Below are 21,001 nucleotides of genomic sequence, written 5' to 3'. Positions count from 1 at the left end.
TATGCATCGGTATCTATGTGAATGCATGGGTTTATGTGTATAAGAGGTAGGTAGATGTATACGGTGTATGTAAAGATGTATGTATAAGAGAAGCATCAAATTGTTTTGTACTTAACTAAAGGATAAAGAAAAAAGAAATGGGGTAGGACCTGAAAAGTTTGTTATGAACTTCTTCCTACTCCTTTTGAACATGGGAATTTCTAATTTGAATTATTTACAATAATTTTGGAAGATTGTGCTGAGAAGTACATGACTTTATTTGGCTGTTATTTTAATTTTAATTGTATATATGTATTCATGTTTGTATATTTTTTTATTTTTTTACATGTTCAAATAAACTACTAAACAAAAAACAAACAAAAACAATAGTCGTATGAACTATTTTCATGGTACGTTTTTTACACATGAGAGAGGCACTTCATCTGAATTGTAGTTGAATAAAAAAATAAAAAAAAACCTGCAGATTAAAAGACAAACACAACATACAAAAGTTTGCTCAACAAACATTCTCTCATCAGTGATGCCAGTACTTTCTGTACTTGTGTGATTCTGGGAGAAAAGCACTCTTTATCTGTCATGTTCTGGCTCTGATGTGGCTTTAACCACATCCTTCGTTTCATCATCTTCTCATCTCACTCTCTCTGCTGGTGTCTCTCTGTCTTTAGCTGATTGAAGAGGACAGAACACACCACATGACCAGTCCTAATTGGTGCTGATTGGGTGGCTTGGCAGCTCATATAAGTGATTTATTGTGGACGTTTAATCCTTGTGAAATTCTCTAAACCTCCTTCAAACATCAATATAACTCTTAAAGTGAGACCTAGGGGAGATATCAAGAAAAATAAAGTATAATTCCTAACCCTTTCAGTGCAGTTTTTTCATAGCATATTACTTCTCTCCCAAACCCACTTCCCACAATGCCGTTCTTACGCACACGGATGTTATTCTCCGTCTATGTGGTTTTCACTCCGATCTCTCTCATTCTCTCTCTCTCCCTGTATGGTCTTTTACAATAAATCAGACTGAGGCCTGACTGCAAAATGAGTGCGAGACAGTACTTGGAAGAGAGCTGAGAGAAAGCAAACAGGGATTTTGCATTGTAAATTCAATCATTTTTGTGCAAACCTGAAATGACATGCAGTTGTAAAGCATGTCTGGGTTATGGGGTCTATTTTTACTGTAAATCTTTAGAAGTGTGTGTGTGTGTGTATGTGTGTTGGAAAAAGCTGGAACAGAGTGAAATCGGTATTGCCAGCAAAGGCTTGTGAGATTGATCCATAATGGAGGGCACGCACATGCTTCTTATTATATTTGCTATCAGAATCATATCTGAACTGAGGTCATACTGTTGGACTGTCATGTTTTCATTTGACGGATTTCTCACGCAAGCATTTTGCCTGTGATAGATACCTTACGGTTATTCAACACAGTCATCTGATAAATAATAGAGTTCATAATCTCATATGTTCAAAGAAATAAAGATTGAATTCTCCCATTGACTTAAGATGTTCACCATCAACAGCAGTGAGGTCACGATCACAAATTCAGTACGCAAATATTTGTCGTCTTGCATTTATGTGTATACTAAATTGTCTATTTTTTGCCATCTTGCATCTATATACAGTGCTGGTCAGAATTATTTGCCCCCTTGGTAAATATGATCAAATATTGCTGTAAAAAATAAATTTGCTTGTTTATCAAATTTGATATTTCATTCAAAAAAATTGCAAAAATCTAATCTTTCATTGAAGTAAAAGAATTGAAAGTGGGGGGGAAATCACATTATGAAATGTTTTTCTCCAAAACATGTTGGGAACAATTATTTGCCCCCTTTTATTTAATACTTTTTGCAACCTCCTTTTCCCAAGTCTTCTCCTATAATGCCTGATGAGTTTGGAGAACACCTGACAAGAGACAATGTCTCAAATTAGACATTGATGCAAAACAAATATCTTCCTAAAGACATTTTTAAGAGTTGAAAAATAATACAACATGAATATCAGTGCTTGGGTCTCTGAGGGTGAAAAAATGTAGAGACTTAAAATGTACATATGAATTATGATTGATTTTCTTTGTTGGAATTATTTGCATACTGAATTGTGACTTCACCATCTACCGTAAATTGACTTTACAAGCTGTGATGTCATTTCATCACCTAAGCTTACCTAAACCTATTCTTTTGCTTCCTTGCAAGCCCTAATTTTCCTTTCAGGAAATGCAAGCCTGGTTATAATTTTGTCTAGATTCGAGTATGGTTCAAGTCTATTATATTAGTAATCCAGCTTTCTCCACTTGATGGCAACATAAGACCATTTAAACCTTTGAACTGTTACAAGAGACAGTGAAGCTGTGCCATGTTACAGCAATGCCCTCTAATGGTCAAACATAGCATTGTCTGTGAACATACTAATTATGCACCTCATATTTCATAATCTAGAAAAAGCAAAAGCTGCTGAGAAAACATTAAACCCACGTTCATCATCTTCAAATGCATCACTAAGCTGCATCTGCCAATTTGATACGTTCAGTAAAATGCAAAATATTGAATTGAACTTGATCTATGTTTCTCACGGTGCACAATAGGTGGCTGCTTTAAATGTGCTTTAGGTATGTATGAGAACCTTTGAAAATGTTGAGCCAGACTGAGATGGTAAACGGACACTAAAACCTCTATAGCTAAATAATCTCTATTTGAGCTCTATGTTAAAAGTCTATTTAAAAATGTACAAAGAGTTTATAGTCTTGTGTGTGTGTGTATTGTTTGCCTCTGATGTATGTGCTCTGGGCTTGAGTAAAGACTCACAGGTTCTAGGCATCAAATATTTATCCCACAGTAACTCTTATGCCTTAAATAATTCTCAAAGAACTGCAGCAAAAGCAAGCCCTTATAAACCCAGACACGCTTCAACCTGGACAATGGATTCAAGGGAACAGAGGAGAGACAGACAGACCAAAAAAAAAAAAGAAAAAAAAGAAGAAGACGACCAGTAAACCGAATATTGGAGAAAATCCCTAAACTGAGAGACGTATAAGCATTGTTTAGCTAAACTTTAGCATCATGTCTTTAGCTAAACTAAACTCTCCAGGCAGCACACGCTTTAGGTTCAACACTTCTCTTACATGCTTTTGGCAAAGTTCATAAACTTCTAAATCTTTCACGCTTAATGGATTGACCTTGTTGTTTTGTGGAACACAAAACTAGATACTTTGCAGAATGTTCACGCTGCTCTTTCAGATAAAGAGAACGCATATACTAAGAAGGGAATATCAGGGAAGGGAGCACCACAAAAGTGCTCAATATGAGGCGTGTACTATAATCAAAGTATTCTAAATCCATATGATCACCTTGAGTAAATAAAGTTTAATTCCCCGCATTCCCCGTAGATCTCAAATGATCATGCGATGCATGTTACACGATGCATATTCAATGCATACCCTATTGGTTTGGAATGCTTAAGTCTCTTGCTCACCAATGCTGCATTTTATTTGGTCAAAAATACAGTAAAAGCAGTAATACTGTGAAATTATATTGTAAAATGTAATTTATTCCTGTGATGGCAAAGATGAATTTTCAGTATCATTACTCCAGTCTACAGTGTCACATGATCCTTTAGAAATCATTCTAATATGCTGATAATATGCTCAATAATTATGAATTATTATTGGTAATGATTTTTGCTATTATCTAGGCAGACGCCTGGCTACAGTCATTGCTTTTGTAATGCAGCTTCATTTTCACTGAAATTACAGTTGAACATTAGTTGATCAAGACTGGGCTGTACTCTTGCAAAATAAGGCTGGAATACATGGCTTTTACAAGACTTTAAAAAACGTACTTGCTGACTTTGTAAATGCTTACAGAGAAAAACTGGGCATACACGATACGTTTAAGAATCACAAAAAGACTTTTCAGTCATTCCCGAACAATACAAACTCATTGCTAGGAGACGCATGACAAATGAAAACAACGTGTTCTAAAATTGGCTTGATATATTAAACATGTTGGAAATCCTCAGACTGTATGGAATCATACTTTCAAGTCTGTGCCCATCATTTTCTGTAAACTCTGTCATCTCCTGACTGATTTAGCTAAGGAAGTGTGAGGAGGTGTATTTATTAGCGACTGACCCTCCAAGATTCATCTGCAAATGTTAATGAACATGCCATCAGAACACTCTTGGCATGCAGATGCCCAACTATGCCTAAAGTCAGGGTGTGAGTGTACCAGTGACACTGAATTTGGTAAGCTCTCAAATGAATGCAAGAGCTACAGTAGATGTTTCCATCAACAATACATGGACATGAACTATATATGAGAATGAGCACTAATGGACCCATAAGCACATGATCTTCCCACACTGGAAGCCTCTACAGCTCAACCCAGATGGTGTGGGAGCGTGAGGGGCCACTGAGGGCCAGAGAAGTGCTCTGCGTTTGTTTACCACACTCTTCCTGCTGCTGTCGGGGAAAAAAGGAAAGGCACTCATAACAGACCGTCAGGGCAGTCGAGCCTAGTGAGTCATGTAGTTCAGTGATACTGGATGAATTACAAGTCTAATGAGACAGGAAGAACATTGAGAAGAACATAGAACCAGGAAAAACTCCTCTGCTTTCTTATGATGCTCAACGCTTCTGACAGAAAACAAGTGTATACTATGTTGACAGTCTGAATAGTGACTCACACAAAGTAAGATGCCAAGACTAATGCTTGTGTACAGCCCTATGAAATCCATTTCCCCCAGAATCCTTTTTTAAAATATTTTTGGTTTATTCTGTTTTAATGGTTTAGTTAAATATTAATAATCAGGATGTCTAAACAAATGACTATGTAAAAGATATTGAGGATGCATCGATGTCTAGAACAGTACTTGCGTTCTTGAGTAGTGGAATTATGTGATTGTGATCATATATCACAATTCTGACTTTATGACTCGCAATTGCCGGTTTATATCAGACAATTCTGAGGATAAAAGTCAGAATTGCGAGATAAATTACCTTTTTTATTCAGTGGTAAAAACAAGCCTCCGAGAAGATCACAACGCATCTCAATTCTCTCAAAGATGTGTTCTGTGTCCCATTCTTTGCGTTATTGGAATTGAGAAACAGCTCATGTGTTCATGTCCTTCACAAATAATGAGACTGCAGACGCTGAAAACACCATGAATGTCACTCGAGCGCCAGCATGTGCGTGCAGACTTCAAATAGTATTCTTTCTTTGCGTTTAATATTCACAGACACTAGTCCATATAATGCTTTGATTAAGTGTTGGAGTGTTAAAAGGATAAATGTGCACTGCAGCTCATATTTTTTGTTGATTTAATCACAAACATGTCTAAATTGACCATTCAAGGTAAAACTTCTGGTTATGCCTTGCCATAATAATTCTTTATTCCTGTAATTTTAAATTCATTTTATATAATTTATTTATTTTTTATTTTTGCACTTACTTTTGGTGATGCTAACACTGCAGAAATTACACTTCCTTTACCTTGTAATGAAACTTTTTCCTTAAAGGGTTAGTTCACCCAAAAATGAAAATTCTGTCAGTAATTACTCACCCTCATGTTGTTCCAACCCCGTAAGACCTTCGTTCATCTTCGGAACACAAATTAAGATATTTTTGATTAAATCTGAGTGCTGGCTCACTCCTCCATAGGCTTCTAAGACATTATAACTTGCTGGCCCAGAAAATGTATTAAAGACATCGTTAATATAGTCCAAGTGACTCCAGTGGCTCAATCTTAAGTTTATAAAGCGACGAGAATACTTTTTGTGCGCAAAAACAAACAAAAATAACGACTTTATTCCACTTTTCATTTCCTTCTCTCTGGGCCTCGAGTCTTTTCACGTAGTGTTTAAGAGTAGCGCGTCTGTGTTGCACGTCACCACGTAGGCTCACTATTGGCCGACGCTGGTCATGTGTGTGATACGTGGTGACGTGCACAGACGCGCTACGCTTAAAGGTGAACTAAGTAACTTTTTTACCTTAACTGAACAGCTTCGGAATCATTGGAATGGTTATATTACTTATTTCGGGTTGAATGGTGGTCGTTTCACACCCCCCTGGTGCCCGTGAGCGGAAAATTCGCACTTGCAACTTTGAGCCGGCGGGCCGCCGGCCGCCGCATCAGGAAGTATTGCGTGATATCAGGTCTCGCGATGTAAGCAATTGCTTTACGGCCAAAAGAAATCTGCTAAAATGCTGTCATTATTGCGCTCCCTCACGCTGTTCGAACCCGAATGAAGAAGACGTTTTAAAGAATGTCCCATCTGCTTTGATGTCGTTGATCTACTAGCCTCTGGTGTCTGAGAATCGCCAACGAGTTTTTACAACAGTGTTGTCAAATATCTATTCCGAAGCTGTGGGGGGAGCTCTAGAGAGAAACCTGCGAGCAAAAAGCGAGAATACAGCGAAGAAATCCCGAAACTACTGAGCCCCGCTTTAAACACTATGTGAAAAGACTCGAGGCCCAGAGAGAAGGAAATGAATAGTGGAATAAAGTCGTTATTTTTGTTTGTTTTTGCGCACAAAAAGTATTCTCCTCGCTTTATAAACTTAAGATTGAGCCACTGGAGTCACTTGGACTATATTAACGATGTCTTTAATACATTTTCTGGGCCAGCAAGTTATAATGTCTTAGAAGCCTATGGAGGAGTGAGCCAGCTCTCAGATTTAATCAAAAATATCTTAATTTGTGTTCCGAAGATGAACGAAGGTCTTACGGGGTTGGAACAACATGAGGGAGAGTAATTACTGACAGAATTTTCATTTTTGGGTGAACTAACCCTTTAAACCTGAAAGAAATTGGCCTTTACATGAAGAGAAAGAGGGGGAGTGAGATAGAAAGTGAGGAAAGTGACAGATAGATCAGGTGAACAGGCCATCATTCTATAAATAACTCTACTTTGACACTTGAAGGGTGATTTCACCCTGGTGTTTTCTCTCCCCCTAAAAAAACAGTCTTTAGAAATTCCACTCTTCCTGCACACCTCCCTCCCTCCTCCAGTAACACACAGCTGTTCTGACTTATATCTCCATCTCTATCCCTCCTTTAATCTCTTGCTCTGTCGATCAGAACCTCACTTCTGTTTTCACAAAGGCTGATTATTGTGCTCTCTTAGTTCGGCCTCGTGTCATGTGAAGTCCCTTCTCCAGTTATTATGTCATCATTTGTTCATTATTCCCTCCCTTATTGTTCTCTTCTGTGTTAGCCACGCTGCTCGTTCCGCTTTCGTCTCTCCAGCCTTCACACGTTCAACTCTCACATCTCCTCATCATTTCCTCCCCCTCTCTCTCCGTCTGACAGGTACCCTGTGTGGACAGCTTTTTGAGGCTTTAGTTCTGTAAGTAGCCTCGGGGGAAGCGGTGACTAGCCGCTGTCAGAGTATCCAGGATTAGGCCGTCTGCTCGAGGCTTGCGGATGACAGCGGTGCCCATCTCTTCACCCTTGGCATCGCTGGAAGAACACCATCAAGGTGAATGCCAGATAAAACCAAATAATTGATCAAAGCTTCTGTATCTTATTACGGTTTTATTACGGTTACTTTGATATAAACATCATTTTAATGCATCTATTCTAGTTCTATGCCAGTGGTTTTCTGGTGGTCATTGAAGACCTGCAAATGGTCTATAATTGCTCATTAAAATGTAAAAATGTAAAATATAATTGTAAATGATAATTATAATAAATGCATATTGTCTATGCACATTATCTTTTTTTTAAATTCATGTTCCCTCGTAATCTATAATCAAAATAACTTCCCCTCCCTCTTGCAGTGGCTCTTCTCTTAGGCCAATAGACAAAATCAAGTCCCATCCTACATTTTTTCTTGTTCGAGAGCCGTTACACTCAGATATACGTCACAATAGACCTTATTCAGAGCAGCGCCATGACAGGTATGAAAGCGAGGCTGTGAGGGATAGACTTACCGTATTTTCTGTAAAAAGCTGTATAAAGCTCCTATCACTTATCATTTTCCACACCTCATGTTGTCAGGAGTTTTTTTTATCTACCGAAATTTCTTGGAAAAACATTTTTGCAGTTTTTTTTTAAGCAAACCAATCCAAAAACACATTAAATAATAGTACAACCCACTGAAGAGATGCATGTCTATCCCTCACAGCCTCGCTCTCATTCACGTTAAAAATCAATGCTGCTGCTGTGAATAAGATCAAATAAGAAAGAAAAGACTATCGCAACTTTTCATGCCATGCCGTTCGTGGGAGCGCCTCATTTATAAAATGTTGTGTATAAACCGTCCTACATTTGATCTTGCGATCATTTCTCAAATGTGCGTGATTCAGAGAACGAACATACGCACTGAACAAATTTCCAGATGTGAAATTTATAAATCGCAAATTATCTTGAAATTGTACGCAGCTGAATAGTTTTAGATTTAACTCAGTTTACTCTATGCCGCCCACTCTACCACCGCAAAATATTTGTTCATTTTGTTCAAACTCAGGCTATGAGTTAAGGGTCCTCATTTATAAAACATGTGTACACACAGATTTGAACTTATAATCCATATTTATCCATGCCACAGTTCACATTTATAAAAACTGTCAGGGTCCAATTAATTTTAGCGAATAAAAGTACAAGTCAGTAGTTAGCACACTTAAATGCACATTAGCCGTTGGTAGCTAAATACACCAACCAAACAATGCAATGTGATTTTTTTCCTTCTGATTGATATATGAAAAAACAACTTGTACAATTTAAACTATAGTATGTGTTTTATAATGAAACAAATTTTGATATACAACTACACTGGTCAAAAATCCATATTATATGTGAGACTGTTACACATGCACATGTACATCAGTCTGCTATAGAATAGCCATTTCAAATTGACATCATTGCCAATTAAGCTTAAACTAGCATCTCTTTTAATGACCATTCTTAACTTGGTATTGAAAGCTTCTCACATTCCCACATCAAAACACATCGACAAACCATCAGCATTCACAGTGAGAAGCATCAGGGCTAATGAAGTTGCACTAAAACCCGCTCCACTGGCTTGGGCAGCACCTCAATGGCGATAGGAGGTCTCGGCAAAGCACACGCTAAAATATTTATGACCATCTATTACACGCAGCCTCTTTCATTATTGATGGCTGCGGTTGATGGCGCCCTTTGAGCCGCGCGGACTGCACCGGACCTCTATCCATTTGACCAGCTAATTAGCGACAGGCCTCACCACACTAGCTAATATTGACTAGATGCATAACCATCAATGACAGATGGATGGCGGTTGAAAAACTAAATCGACCAGCAGCTATTTTCTCACAGGTCGTTTAGCTAGCTGCTGCAGCCCTGCAGGTAATAAGAAACAGAGCCAAACCACAGATCCCAATGTTCTCCAGCAACCCGTGTGAAGTCTCTGCTGAAAAACACTGCATTGATGCTAACCAGCATATGTTGTGTGGAGGTTGCTAGTTTTTTATTATTTTATTTAGCATGGGCTGCTATGCTGCTGGGCTCCCCACCAGGCTTCTTAAAGGGACAGTTCACCCAGTTCCGTCATCATGTGGATTACAGGTAATAATGTTGTAAATAATGTTTAGTTTCTTGCACAGATCGATCATTTCGTCACGGGTATTAATTTTGTTTTGCCTGTATATGTTTTTTTGAATCTCATAAGTGCCAGCACCCATTGACTTCCATTATGAATCACAGATGACCACTGTTTCAGCTAAAAATCGTATTTACTGTTAGCCTATACTGAAGAAAAAAGTCACCGACATATTGGATGGCCTGAGGGAGAGTAAATTAACAGCAAAGTAAAATTTTTGGATGAACTATCCCTTTAAGCCGCCTCACAATAGACTTCGAGCATGCAAAATTTCTTCGGACACTGCAACTGTCATGATATGACGTCACGCTCCGCAGCGGCTTTTTTTTATAAACATGAATTCAGCATATAACAAACAGTAATACATTCAAAATGTAAAAATCAACAATTTACTTAAAGGGATATTTCACCGCTGTAAAGATGAATGTGTATTTAAAGGGATACTCCACTTTTTTTGGAAATAGGCTCATTTTACAACTTGAAAAAAAAAGTTTTACCGTTTTCGAATCCATTCAGCCGATCTCCGGGTCTGGCAGTACCACTTTTAGCATAGCTTAGCATCTAGGCTGATATGGCTAGGAACTATACTCTCATTCCTGCGTAATAATCAAGAAACTTTGCTGCCGTACCATGACTGCAGCAGGCGTAATGATATGACGCAGCGCCTGAAAATTGGTCTAATAGGTTAGACAAACTTAGTCCCGGTCACGTTGGAAGTTACTGAGCTGGGGACTATTTTCAGGCGCTGCTTCATATCATTACGCCTGCTGCACTCATGGTACGGCAGCAAATGTTTCTTGATTATTACGCAGGAATGAGAGTATAGTTCCTAGCCATATCAGCCTAGAAAATCGCAACTTTACATTTTCCGTCGGTCTTAGTACACGATGTAACTACAGAAGAGTCAAGTTTTAAATAGGAAAAATATCGAAACTCTTTGGTAATTTTTTTGAGAGAGATGCTAATGGTCTTGTCCGATTCAATGATCTATGCTAAGCTATGCTAAAAGTGGTACCGCCAGACCCGGAGTTCGGCTGAATGGATTCGAAAACGCTAAAACTCAACTGTTTAACTCTGGGGGAGTTGTAAAATGAGCCTATTTCCAAAAAAAGTGGAGTATTCTTTTAAATTGGGTCATTTATGTAGTAGAAATGTGAACTTATTTTAGTGCCTTCTAGACTGAGAAAAGCCAGAAAATTAATTTTTGGCTCATATGGATGAAAGACAACAACTCCCAGAATGCACTTGCTTCGCTGCCCTACGAGGCCACTCCCAAGCCACGCCTACCGGTTACAGAGGGCAGTATCGGAAGAAATGATACAACTAGGCTACTAGTTGACTCGAAACTGAATAGACGCCGTTTTATCGTGAGATCCCACCCCCTATGGGTGGGTTGAAAACATGCAGAAATAGCTCCTACTACTGGCTGTAGTCTCTAGCCTCGGGCCAAAAAAGCCGAACGGAACGAAAAGTGTAGTGTGACCTCACCTTTACCATTGTGTCATTCTAAATCAGTGTTGTTATTATTAACTATAAAAATATTAAAAATAGTTTTCGGTAATTGAAATAAAGCTGAAATTGAATAAATGATAAATATTAGATAAAAAAAATTTGTGTGCTTATTTTAGTTAGTTGCCAAGACAAGTTTTTTTTGTCACGTTTTGATTTAAATTTCTAAAACCGAAATTTCTGAATACTAAAAATGACAAATACTGACAAAGAAATGTATTCAAGCTATATAGAAATAAACAAAACCAAAAAATTACAAAAGCACAAAATTAGTTACACAAACTAAAATTATAACAGAAAATTTTAAAATATAAAAACTAATTAAAAATATGAATAAATACTATAATACTAAAATAACACTGTTCCAAATACATGATTATCTTCTATGTCGATAAGCCACAGTTGCACACTTGTTTTTTGAATATCCTGCTTGAGCTTTATACGTTTTACCGGTGAACATCTAAACCAGTACTAACCAGGCATTTCACAATGGTGTTGTCAGCATCCTGATAGCATAAATACATTTCCCAGACATGTATTTGTGTTGTCAGCATCCTGATAGCATAAATACATTTCCCAGACATGTATTTGCAAAATATAATTAATATATTTTCATTCCAGTGAATTTTGAACCACAATATGCCACTAAATCACTACAAGTCAGATGTTACGATAACATTCAGCTGATAATATTTATAATGTGTCTTATGGCACAGGGGTCACACCTCAGTGGTCAACAATGCACTTACTTGGTGTTTAAAAACTGTGAATCAAGGTTACGGTGAATAAAGTAACAAAACACATTGCCTTAGGCTGTTTTTCATGGTTTTCTTGCCCGAACTATAGACATCTGTATTGATTAAAAACAGGCACATCTACCTCAGTCCCACTGGGGGCATTTTACACAGCCATCCAATCAGAAACCACCGGTCCATTACCATTGTAATGTCATTTGTCTGAGAGAAATGTCCAGCTAGGGATAATGGCCACGTGGAAAGACAAACTGCAGCGCCAGGCTGTTTAAGCTCCATTGGTTACCTTGTTACGCAGCGAGTCTGAGTGTGAGTGTTCATTGATGGCAGGGTTTAAATTGCATCCCTACATTAACCCCAACTAAGTGGGATGAATGTGAGGCTATTTTTCCCCTCGGGACTGACAGAAGTCATTCAGTTTCAGATGACGCCATGGAGCTGCTCAATGAGTAGAGTAGAACCACCTTTTTTAACCAGTAAATTTTATTTATATATAACAACAGTACAAAGTGAATCCTTGGCTTGCAAAATAGGTGTGCTTCATATTTACAATAGGTACACAGTAATATAATATAACAAAACAAAAGCAATTAAAAAAACAAGACCGATTTTTTTCTTTTTAAATACTTTAACTCTCTTACAATTTTCACAACACTTAAAAACAACAAGAACAGACAACCATAAGTGTTATTATTATCATCATCATCATCGAGGTCATTATTATTTCTATGTACTATGTTACAGAACTCCAGTGTCTACAAAGAGAGATTCGTTTATAATTTTGCGTGACTGAAAATGGAAGGATATTCACCTCTGAGGTGATCAAACTGACTACAAAAGCCTTTTTCGCACTCGTTTTTGTTTATGATCGGTAATATGAAGAGAATATGAACATTTCACTTGTTTGTAGCATGCTATTCCATCACAGAGCAAAACATGAGCTAAAAACAATAAAAGTGCACAAAATTGATTCCAAGACTGTCCATTCGTGCCGAATATAAAATGAACAGCAGTTGTGACCGCCACAGATGACTGCTAATATTTCAGAAAGCTGCCCAGTGCTGTCAAATTTTATTCTGCTCTGCAGAATAGCGCAATAAAATTATAATTAACTTTTTTTTTTTCAAGGGATCAAATGTCTTCTAATAAACATTAATAAGCGTTGAGCTACAGAAATCTCTCTCAACAAAGTGCAATTTCCTGTGCCACATCATTTCGAACAAAACCTTATGACCAGAATACATTTTGTTCTCTGCATTTTTTGCACAACCAGGAGAGTCGCGTCCCTCCTCAACTAATGTGGCAGCAAAACCAGAAGGTTCACAATAAAACCGAGCCGGATCCGCAAGGGCAGTGTGGCCAACGGAGGGTCTCTTGCCCTTATAGAGCTGGGATGGGCTCTGATGAACAGAAAACAGGGAAGACCGTGGATAACCAAAAGTAGGAAGCTTTGTCACTGACATGGCTTGCAAATTCACATATGTTGACTATACAGTGCGTGTTTGTTAGAGGAATGTGTGGTTGTTCAGGAAGAGTAGAATTATGCCATAAGTTCAAGTAATATTCCACGCCTAAATGGAAAATCTGTCATAATTTAATGATATGAGATTCATTCTTCCAGGGAACACATCAGGAGAGATTGTTCAAATCGAAACATTCTTAAATCAATAAATATTTACTTTGAAAACTTTTTTAAGTTAATGCTTAAAAATAGCTGCCAATGGGAAAAGACAAATAAACTTTTCTTTTTTAATTAAGAATTTTTTATTATATATCAATTTAAGAATGTTTAGATGTTTGTTCTGGAAAACAAAGACACCGAAAAAAAACACTTTTTGCGGTAAAGACTCTCCAAATCCATATAAAGCTTTCAAATTTCACAAAGGACACAAAAGCACTTTAAAAAGTTCATAAGATATGTCTTATGAAGTTATACAACAATTTTGCGTGAGAAACAGACCACAGTTTCTTCTCAGATCTTTTCAATGAATTAGTTGATTCAGTTCCCAAATCACACTTTCTCTTTAAAGACTTCATTTTGGTCTATTTCTTAGCCACAGTTATCGTCTAGCACACAAGACATACAGTATGGACCACTTGCATGATGCTTTTGTATCCTTCATAAAGCTTGCGAGCATCTATCACCATACGCAGCAAACGTACGTCAAAGATCAACCGAAATATGCTTCAGAATTTCTCCTTTCGAGTTTTATGGAAGAAAGAAAGTCAAAGAAGTTTTGAATGGACATGAAGGTGAGTAAACGATGATAGAATCATCTGGGCGAACTATTCCTTTAACAGATTAATTCAATGTCTTTCATGCAGCTCTTCATTTGTAATCTCCTGCGCTGGATCCTATTTTTGATGTGTGTTTTTTTTTTATCTCCTGATCACACTGTGCACACGACTAGTTGAGATCAAAGGCGAGCTTCAAAGCAGCAGGAGGAATCTGAAGCTAAAGGGGTCTGTCTCTCTCTCCTTCTCATTCCTATGCTTCTCAAACACTCCGGCAGACACCACCCGGCAGCCACGTCTGAGAGAGGGCATGCCTCTTCATCCCTTCTTCATCGTCGCAACGCCTCTCTTTATCTGATCGGTCTCAAACACAGCTAACAAAGACGTGGAGAACAATGACACGTCGCTGATTAAATCAACTAGAAACAACAGATTAAATGTTCTAAGGCCACAGGGGGAAAACAACAAGCGCCATTCGAGCCGTTTCAGCCTATGTCTTCGCATCCGATACTGCATTTTCACCGTATAAACTGAGCTGAGGAGAAGTTAGTTCTCTCCCTGATGCCTCCGTGAACCTAAGATGACTCTGACCTGAACGACCTTGTCTGTTTTGGTTCGGCTGATCTTCAAAAACAGCTCTACCTGCCATCATGCATTATAAATGAAAGCCATGTTGTCTTTTGTTCATGCGTTCTGTTGACATATTTCATGTCAGACGGAGGGAATAAAAGACCTAAAAAACAAAAGAGATTGGAAAGAACCCACTCCAGCAATCAAGATCCCAGACATCTGAAGTATTTTACAAATACTTCTTATATTTACATATACCGTTCCAAGCTCATGGTCGTTTTCGTACCTGAATTTGCGAGTGGTGAGAATGAAACTTCTAAACCGGAGATTTTTTGTTACTTTTTTTTTTTTTTTTTTTTACAGTATACAGGGTCCGTTCCCTTAATAAAGCATCAACCGACAAGTGCGTAAATAAGTGATCTTTTGGCACTTAATCCCGACGGGTGTGTACAGAAAAGAAGTGACATGGTATATTACATCAACGGCGTTCATCTGAGTCATCCACAACTCACGTGACCTCTTGGCACTTGAACATAGGAGTAAATGGGAAAGGAGACGTTCTTTTTTTTTAATATGAGGTACTGTATAATGCATGCAGACTACACACACATTGGACCATACATAATAATTAATACTCTCTGGTAAGATGATCTCAAGCGAGTCCATTCGTTTGAAAGGGAAGGTGGGGTTTCTCCACGCGTGATTTGAGCTGAAGGTGCTACTCATCGCCGCTTTCGTATCTGAATCTAAGCAGCGCTATTATGGAGAAGGAGGTTCAGTTTTTTAGGACGTCGTGCCGGAGAGATCAGCTCAACTGACTCCCTGTTTTAGAAAAGCAACAAAAATGCGAAGACAAAATAGAGTAACGTTTGTACATTCACATACGCTTACGTGTAGAAAACAGAACATATGCACACAGAGAGACCGCAGAGTGGAGCTCGTCCAGTTTGATACTGGGTTTGTGGTCCTTTGTCGTCAGTTGAAGAGAGTTGGGGACATGCTGGTTGAAATTTGGCCCCCTTTTTGTGAGTTTAATTAGCTCCCAAACAATGCAGATGCCTCATGGTCTCTTAGGTCAGAGGGACTCAAAAGTTTGTACTGGCGTGTCGACATGCACACGTGTTGTTGGTAGCAGCCGCTGCTTTCCAAGGACAGAAAGACGCTTGAACTTTCGCCACACCAAGATGAGGAATTATACTAGCCGACTCAATGAAACAAACTCAAAAAGCACTCATGTATAAAAATAAAATTTGGAAGTAAAAGCCATCAACTGGAGGGTAATGGCGAGGCAGTAGATGTCCGTTTCCTTCGGTCGAATCCTCCTCAAATGGTTTTTAGCAAGCACGTCTTTTTGAGGGAGAATCGGCGTCTCTTCAGATCCGACAAGTCTTGCATCTGTGCTAGGCACATCGAACCAGATGAACTGAAACAAAGCAAAGAAACAAAGCAACACCCCGGGAACTGCTCGTTCCACAAAAAAACTAAAAACAGAACTCCATAATTTCCACACCTGATCCCATCCTGAAGATGAAAGCCATGTGACTTGCTTTCATCAAATAGATGTCCATTGGTCTTAAAAGATGACCTCCTCACAAAATTGTAGAAAACAAAAGCACAAGCTATTGTTGGTGTCGTGTCTCTAGCCAGAGTTGCTCTCTTTCGTGTGGAGAGGCTTTTAGATGATGGTTTGACTGAGTCTTTCGTCCTTCGTTCCAGCTTTGTCATTCTCTCAGCTCTCCAGCGACATGGCGGCGATGAGCTGCTCCACTTTGTAGGCCAGTCGCTGTTTCTTTGCCGTCTCGTCCTGTTCCAGTGCAACAGTGATCTACCAAAAGAACAGAGGAAGGTGTTAATCACTCTGGCATTACGACAGAGTGTTCACGAGCTCTATGGAACACATTACAACGTAATGAAGGATGGAAAAATCGAAAAGTTTATAAAACTGAACGCAGCATTTCATATGAGAAAATAAATATTTTACACTGTCTAAACAAAGAGATCGACTATCAACACTTGCAAATTGACAGTGCGGACAGTCAAAGATCCGGTTTGAAAAACAAATCAGAATTGGGTTTAATGTGAACAAAGCTTCCGTTCGCAATCCATCCACAACTAGAACATTAAACTGATCCAGGCAACCATTAAACACCAGACACTTTCTTCAGACGGAATACTCCGTATCTATTTATAACGAAGTTACTGCTCACTGTGAGATTCACTTGGAGAAATTTTAGAGACTTGGAGACTTAATTTCATGAATATTTCATTAAAAAGGAAAGTATAACTTGAGCGTCTGACCCAATCTGCAGAGTGCCATCTCTCATTTTCCATCTGTGTGTGTTTTTTGAAAACAGAGCAGTCAAAAATGTCGAGTCATGTTGAGAGGGGGCGGGCAGACGGGATCGACCCCTCTCTGTGCTCATGTCATAGTCTCTGACTGTGGTGTCAGAGGAACACGGCGGGAAATGGCATTGTGGCTGCAGTCTGCCACTCATTTGCACATCAAACAGTGAAAATAATGGGAAATTATATTGATATGGGCACTTCCAGCTAGCCAAGATGGGGCTTCATTAATGATATCTTTCAGATGCCTAAAATGGTGGACGTGAGCTCGCTGGAGGGTGCGTGTATGTGGGAATCTCCTCCTGTAGCTGCGAAAGAATGATTGATTGTAAACAAGGACTCTGAAACTCACATCAATCTACTAATGTCACATTACTGACATGTTTATCCAAACTATACAAGTAGTGCTATGAAGTAACGGAAAAGTTTTAATTCCGTCCTTCTGTCGACTGTACAAGGAGTGACGTTTATATTTTTTATTAATATTTTGAATTAGATTTAGATTTTTTTGCATTTCTTTTTCATTTTAATTTGTACTTTTTAATTTATTTTATCATGCGATTGTCATTTTTATTAATTTTCGTTTTTTTTAATTCAGTTTTAGATTTTGTTTATTTCCAGGGCAACATTTTTAATCTAATATTTATACTTATTTCACTTTCACTTAAGGACCTAAACACTTAAAAAGTGTTTTAGTTATCGATAACAGCCCTGCTGTCAAGGACAAAAAAGCACCATAAAAATGGTGTATTTATGTGAGGAACAGCTCAAAATCGAAAATTCAAAATTGATATTTAGCAATATATAATAAAGCTCTTCAGAATAAAGCCACTCATGCATATTCTCATTAAAATCATTTTTAAAGAAATTGTCCCGACTTCCCTAATAAGGTCCCACGTGAATTTCCACCTAGTTTGATTATACAGAAGCATATTGGTTGTATTTAAAAGAGCAGCGCAAACATTCTGCAAAATGTATTTTGTATTCCACAGTTTGAAGTCATGCAGGTCGGGAACGTCATGAGAGTGAATAAATAAATTAAATGCCTTGCTCAAAGGCACAATGGCAAATCTGCAACCTTTTGGTTAAACTTTAGGGTTTTTAATATATGCTATACCACCTCATACAACATCCAAACTAAGTTTGGTCCACCCTTGCTTGGATTTAGGTTTCATCCCACCTTCAATAAGGAATTACATTAGTATCACTTCACCACACTGCAGCAAACAAACTTAGAGGAATTCAAGCATGAAAGTCAAATTTTGAAGCCACCAACAAGATCGTGAGGCGCTAGATGTCCGTTTCATCTTCCATCAGCATCCAGTATTCCCAGGACACCTGCCATCGGAGCCAAGTTGGGCCCACACCTGCTCGGTTTGTCTCAGCGGCTGTGGCTACGGGACAGGTCAACACTTATACAGGCGCTTCCGTTCGAGGTGCACAGCGTGAGCAAGTATTCGACGAGGAGCGCGTGCACTGAATTTTTCATGTATTTCAGCACAGCTGCAGGAGCACTCTCCACATCATTGTGTCTGATTCAGTCGCCTTCATTTTAAGGAGAGCGCATATTCTCTCCCTCTCTCTGTCTAGCGCTCTCTTTCCATCTCTCATCAGGTTAAGTGCTCCGGAGCGCTGACAGAGGTAATTATTTTCAGTTGTCCTATTCGCATTGTATAATGAATCTGAATTACTGCATGCAGGTACGGATTGTCCCGCCACACACATTTGGCTGGGTGAACAAAAGGATGTTCTCCTCTTAGCTTAGTGCTTGCTTTTTTCCTTTTCTTCATGGTTTACACTTGTGTCTCTCAACATGTTTTCCTTTTCTTTTCAACTTCTATTATACGGGATATTGAATACAGTCTTTCTATCTTCATTCTATGCAAGTTAGTAAAGGCTTTAAATGGCCTCTGAAGACTTCTGCATTGATTTCATGTTTAACAGATAACTAGACACTCAGGAGTCCCAAGTTAAAGGGTTAGTTCACCCAAAAATGAAACTTCACCCTCAAGTTGTTCCAAACCTGTATGGCACAGTTGATGGGACCCATGGACTTCCATTATAGTATTTTCAGTCAATGGGGCCCATCAACAGTTTAGTTAACCATATTCTTCAAAATATATTTTGTGTTCAGCAGAAGAAAAAACATTCATACAGGTTTGGAACAACTTGAGGGTGAGTAAATGATGACAGATTCCCTTTAAAGACTATTACTTATGTATATTTATTAATATAAATAGCTGTAAATAAGCAGCATAATGTACAATCAGCCATCATTATTGTGTCATTCACACAAATAGCTGAACCCAAAACTGACACATATTGTTTTCTGCCCTTAAAAAAGCCAATAAAAATAAATAAGTATACCAATCAATCAAATCAAAATAATGTCAATCTTGACACCACTAAAATTTGTTACAGTTATTAAACTTAAATCCACTTTTAATCTACAAAGCAAACTCAAACTCTTATAAGCACCGCCTGTAATCTGCTCAAGAACCCTTGATGTACACATATGCCTGGTTGGGAATCACTGCTCTATATGTAGAAAGACAGACCAAGTACATAAAAGAATGAAAAGGATACGCAAAAAAAAAAAAGAGACTACGGAGGAATGTGAGGACAAGAGTAAACAGACCTGCAACCAAAGAGCGATATTTACATGAGAGCGAGAGGAGAGGCTGTGTCTCCGGGCTCTTGGCGCTGTCCTAAATGCGGTGTAAAGTAAAGGTCAGACTAATGGGTCCCCTGAGTGGAGCTGCCATTACGGTTGGAACATCTCCATCGTGGGCCCTACTCTAGTGCTCTTTGTGTCAGAGTGGCTGTCAGTGATCTAGCTGTGTGTAATCTTCCTCATCAGAAGCCTATTCATTCTCGTTCCCTGTCTGTCCCCACACTGTGCATAAGTGTGTGTGTGTGAGACTCAGAAGCTTGCTGCCGCTGGCTTTAGAGACTGTTTAAAGATGACATCATTCTGTGAAACTTTTTCCCGAGCACCTCTTGTTCCAATGCATGCTATTCTATAAACAAGGCTGTATTGATCTGGAGGAAGTATTTATGGCTGAGGAACTACACCAGTATCATATATATTAAGGTACAGACCTCAAATGATTATCTTTTGGCAACTAAATCGAGGTTTACAAACCAATCAGCTGTATGCCACACTTTAGTAAAACACTTTAACTTGCTCCACTGAAACTTCAGACTGTTACGTCTAGAAGCAGCAATCATTTTCAATTTTATAATTCACTTTTGTTACTCTGTTCAGGCACTTTAGACAGTAGAGCAGTCGGAATGAGTCAAGAAGTCAGTCTACATTGATATAAGGCAAGAAATCCTTGAGGATGTTTTGAAAATGATAGTTGTTGGCATGTTTTAAGATGAATCCTGATGGCAGTTTCTCCTCACCTCTTCGCTGTACTTGCTAATGTAGGAGTAAATCTCGTTGAGGGCACTGAGCATGTTAAACTCGTTGGAGTGAAGTCGTGCCTGTTCTGCCAAATACGCATTCATGTCCTGATCGGAGATGGCTGGCAGCCTGCTGATGTCAGCGTAGTACCTGTGGAGACAGCCAGGGGGCGATAGTCAACATCAAATCAATGTTGAGTGGGAGCTTGTTTTTACTATTGAATTAACATTATATGAAGACAATGAGAGTAATGGGATCTAGTTTGTTACAAAAGTAATATGAAAAAGATACACATTTTTACCTTTCTACCCAGTTCTTGTAGTTGGGGATATCTTTAGCATAAAGCAGCTTATTAGAGGGCGAGTCTTTGCCCAATCTGTGTTCAGATGTGGAACACGAGTCCATGAAGGTTTGAGCCACCACAGACAGACACGCATCCGTGATGCTGCTCTTATGGATGTCAAAAACAAACTGGGGATTCTTGATCACATTCACCCAGAAGCGCAGAGGAAGGCTGTGAAGATAAACAAACAAAAATAGAAAGAGAATGTTACATTGCTTGGCATTGCAGATACTGGAAAAAAAAACAACTTTCGTTTTTAGTTTT

At 38.6% G+C, this 21,001-nt stretch overlaps 1 protein-coding gene across 1 annotated transcript in view; it reads right to left on the bottom strand.

The window, feature by feature from the left end:
- Positions 1–15,001: 15,001 nt before the first annotated feature.
- Positions 15,002–21,001, bottom strand: part of plxna2 (plexin A2) — a 209,356-nt gene continuing 203,356 nt past the window's right edge. Inside the window, exons 30-32 of the mRNA XM_084428724.1 lie at positions 20,696–20,908; positions 20,394–20,544; positions 15,002–16,467 (exon numbers count right to left, since the gene is read on the bottom strand). Coding sequence (XP_084284850.1) covers positions 16,372–16,467; positions 20,394–20,544; positions 20,696–20,908 — 460 coding nt within the window. The 3' untranslated portion in view covers positions 15,002–16,371. The remainder of the gene's footprint in view (positions 16,468–20,393; positions 20,545–20,695; positions 20,909–21,001) is intronic.

This window comes from Rutilus rutilus (assembly GCF_951802725.1).
Source record: "Rutilus rutilus genome assembly, chromosome: 13".
In the NCBI taxonomy this organism is placed as follows: Eukaryota; Metazoa; Chordata; class Actinopteri; order Cypriniformes; family Leuciscidae; genus Rutilus; species Rutilus rutilus.
The sequence above is the reverse complement of the archived record's forward strand: the minus strand, read 5'-3'. Positions and strand labels throughout refer to the sequence as shown.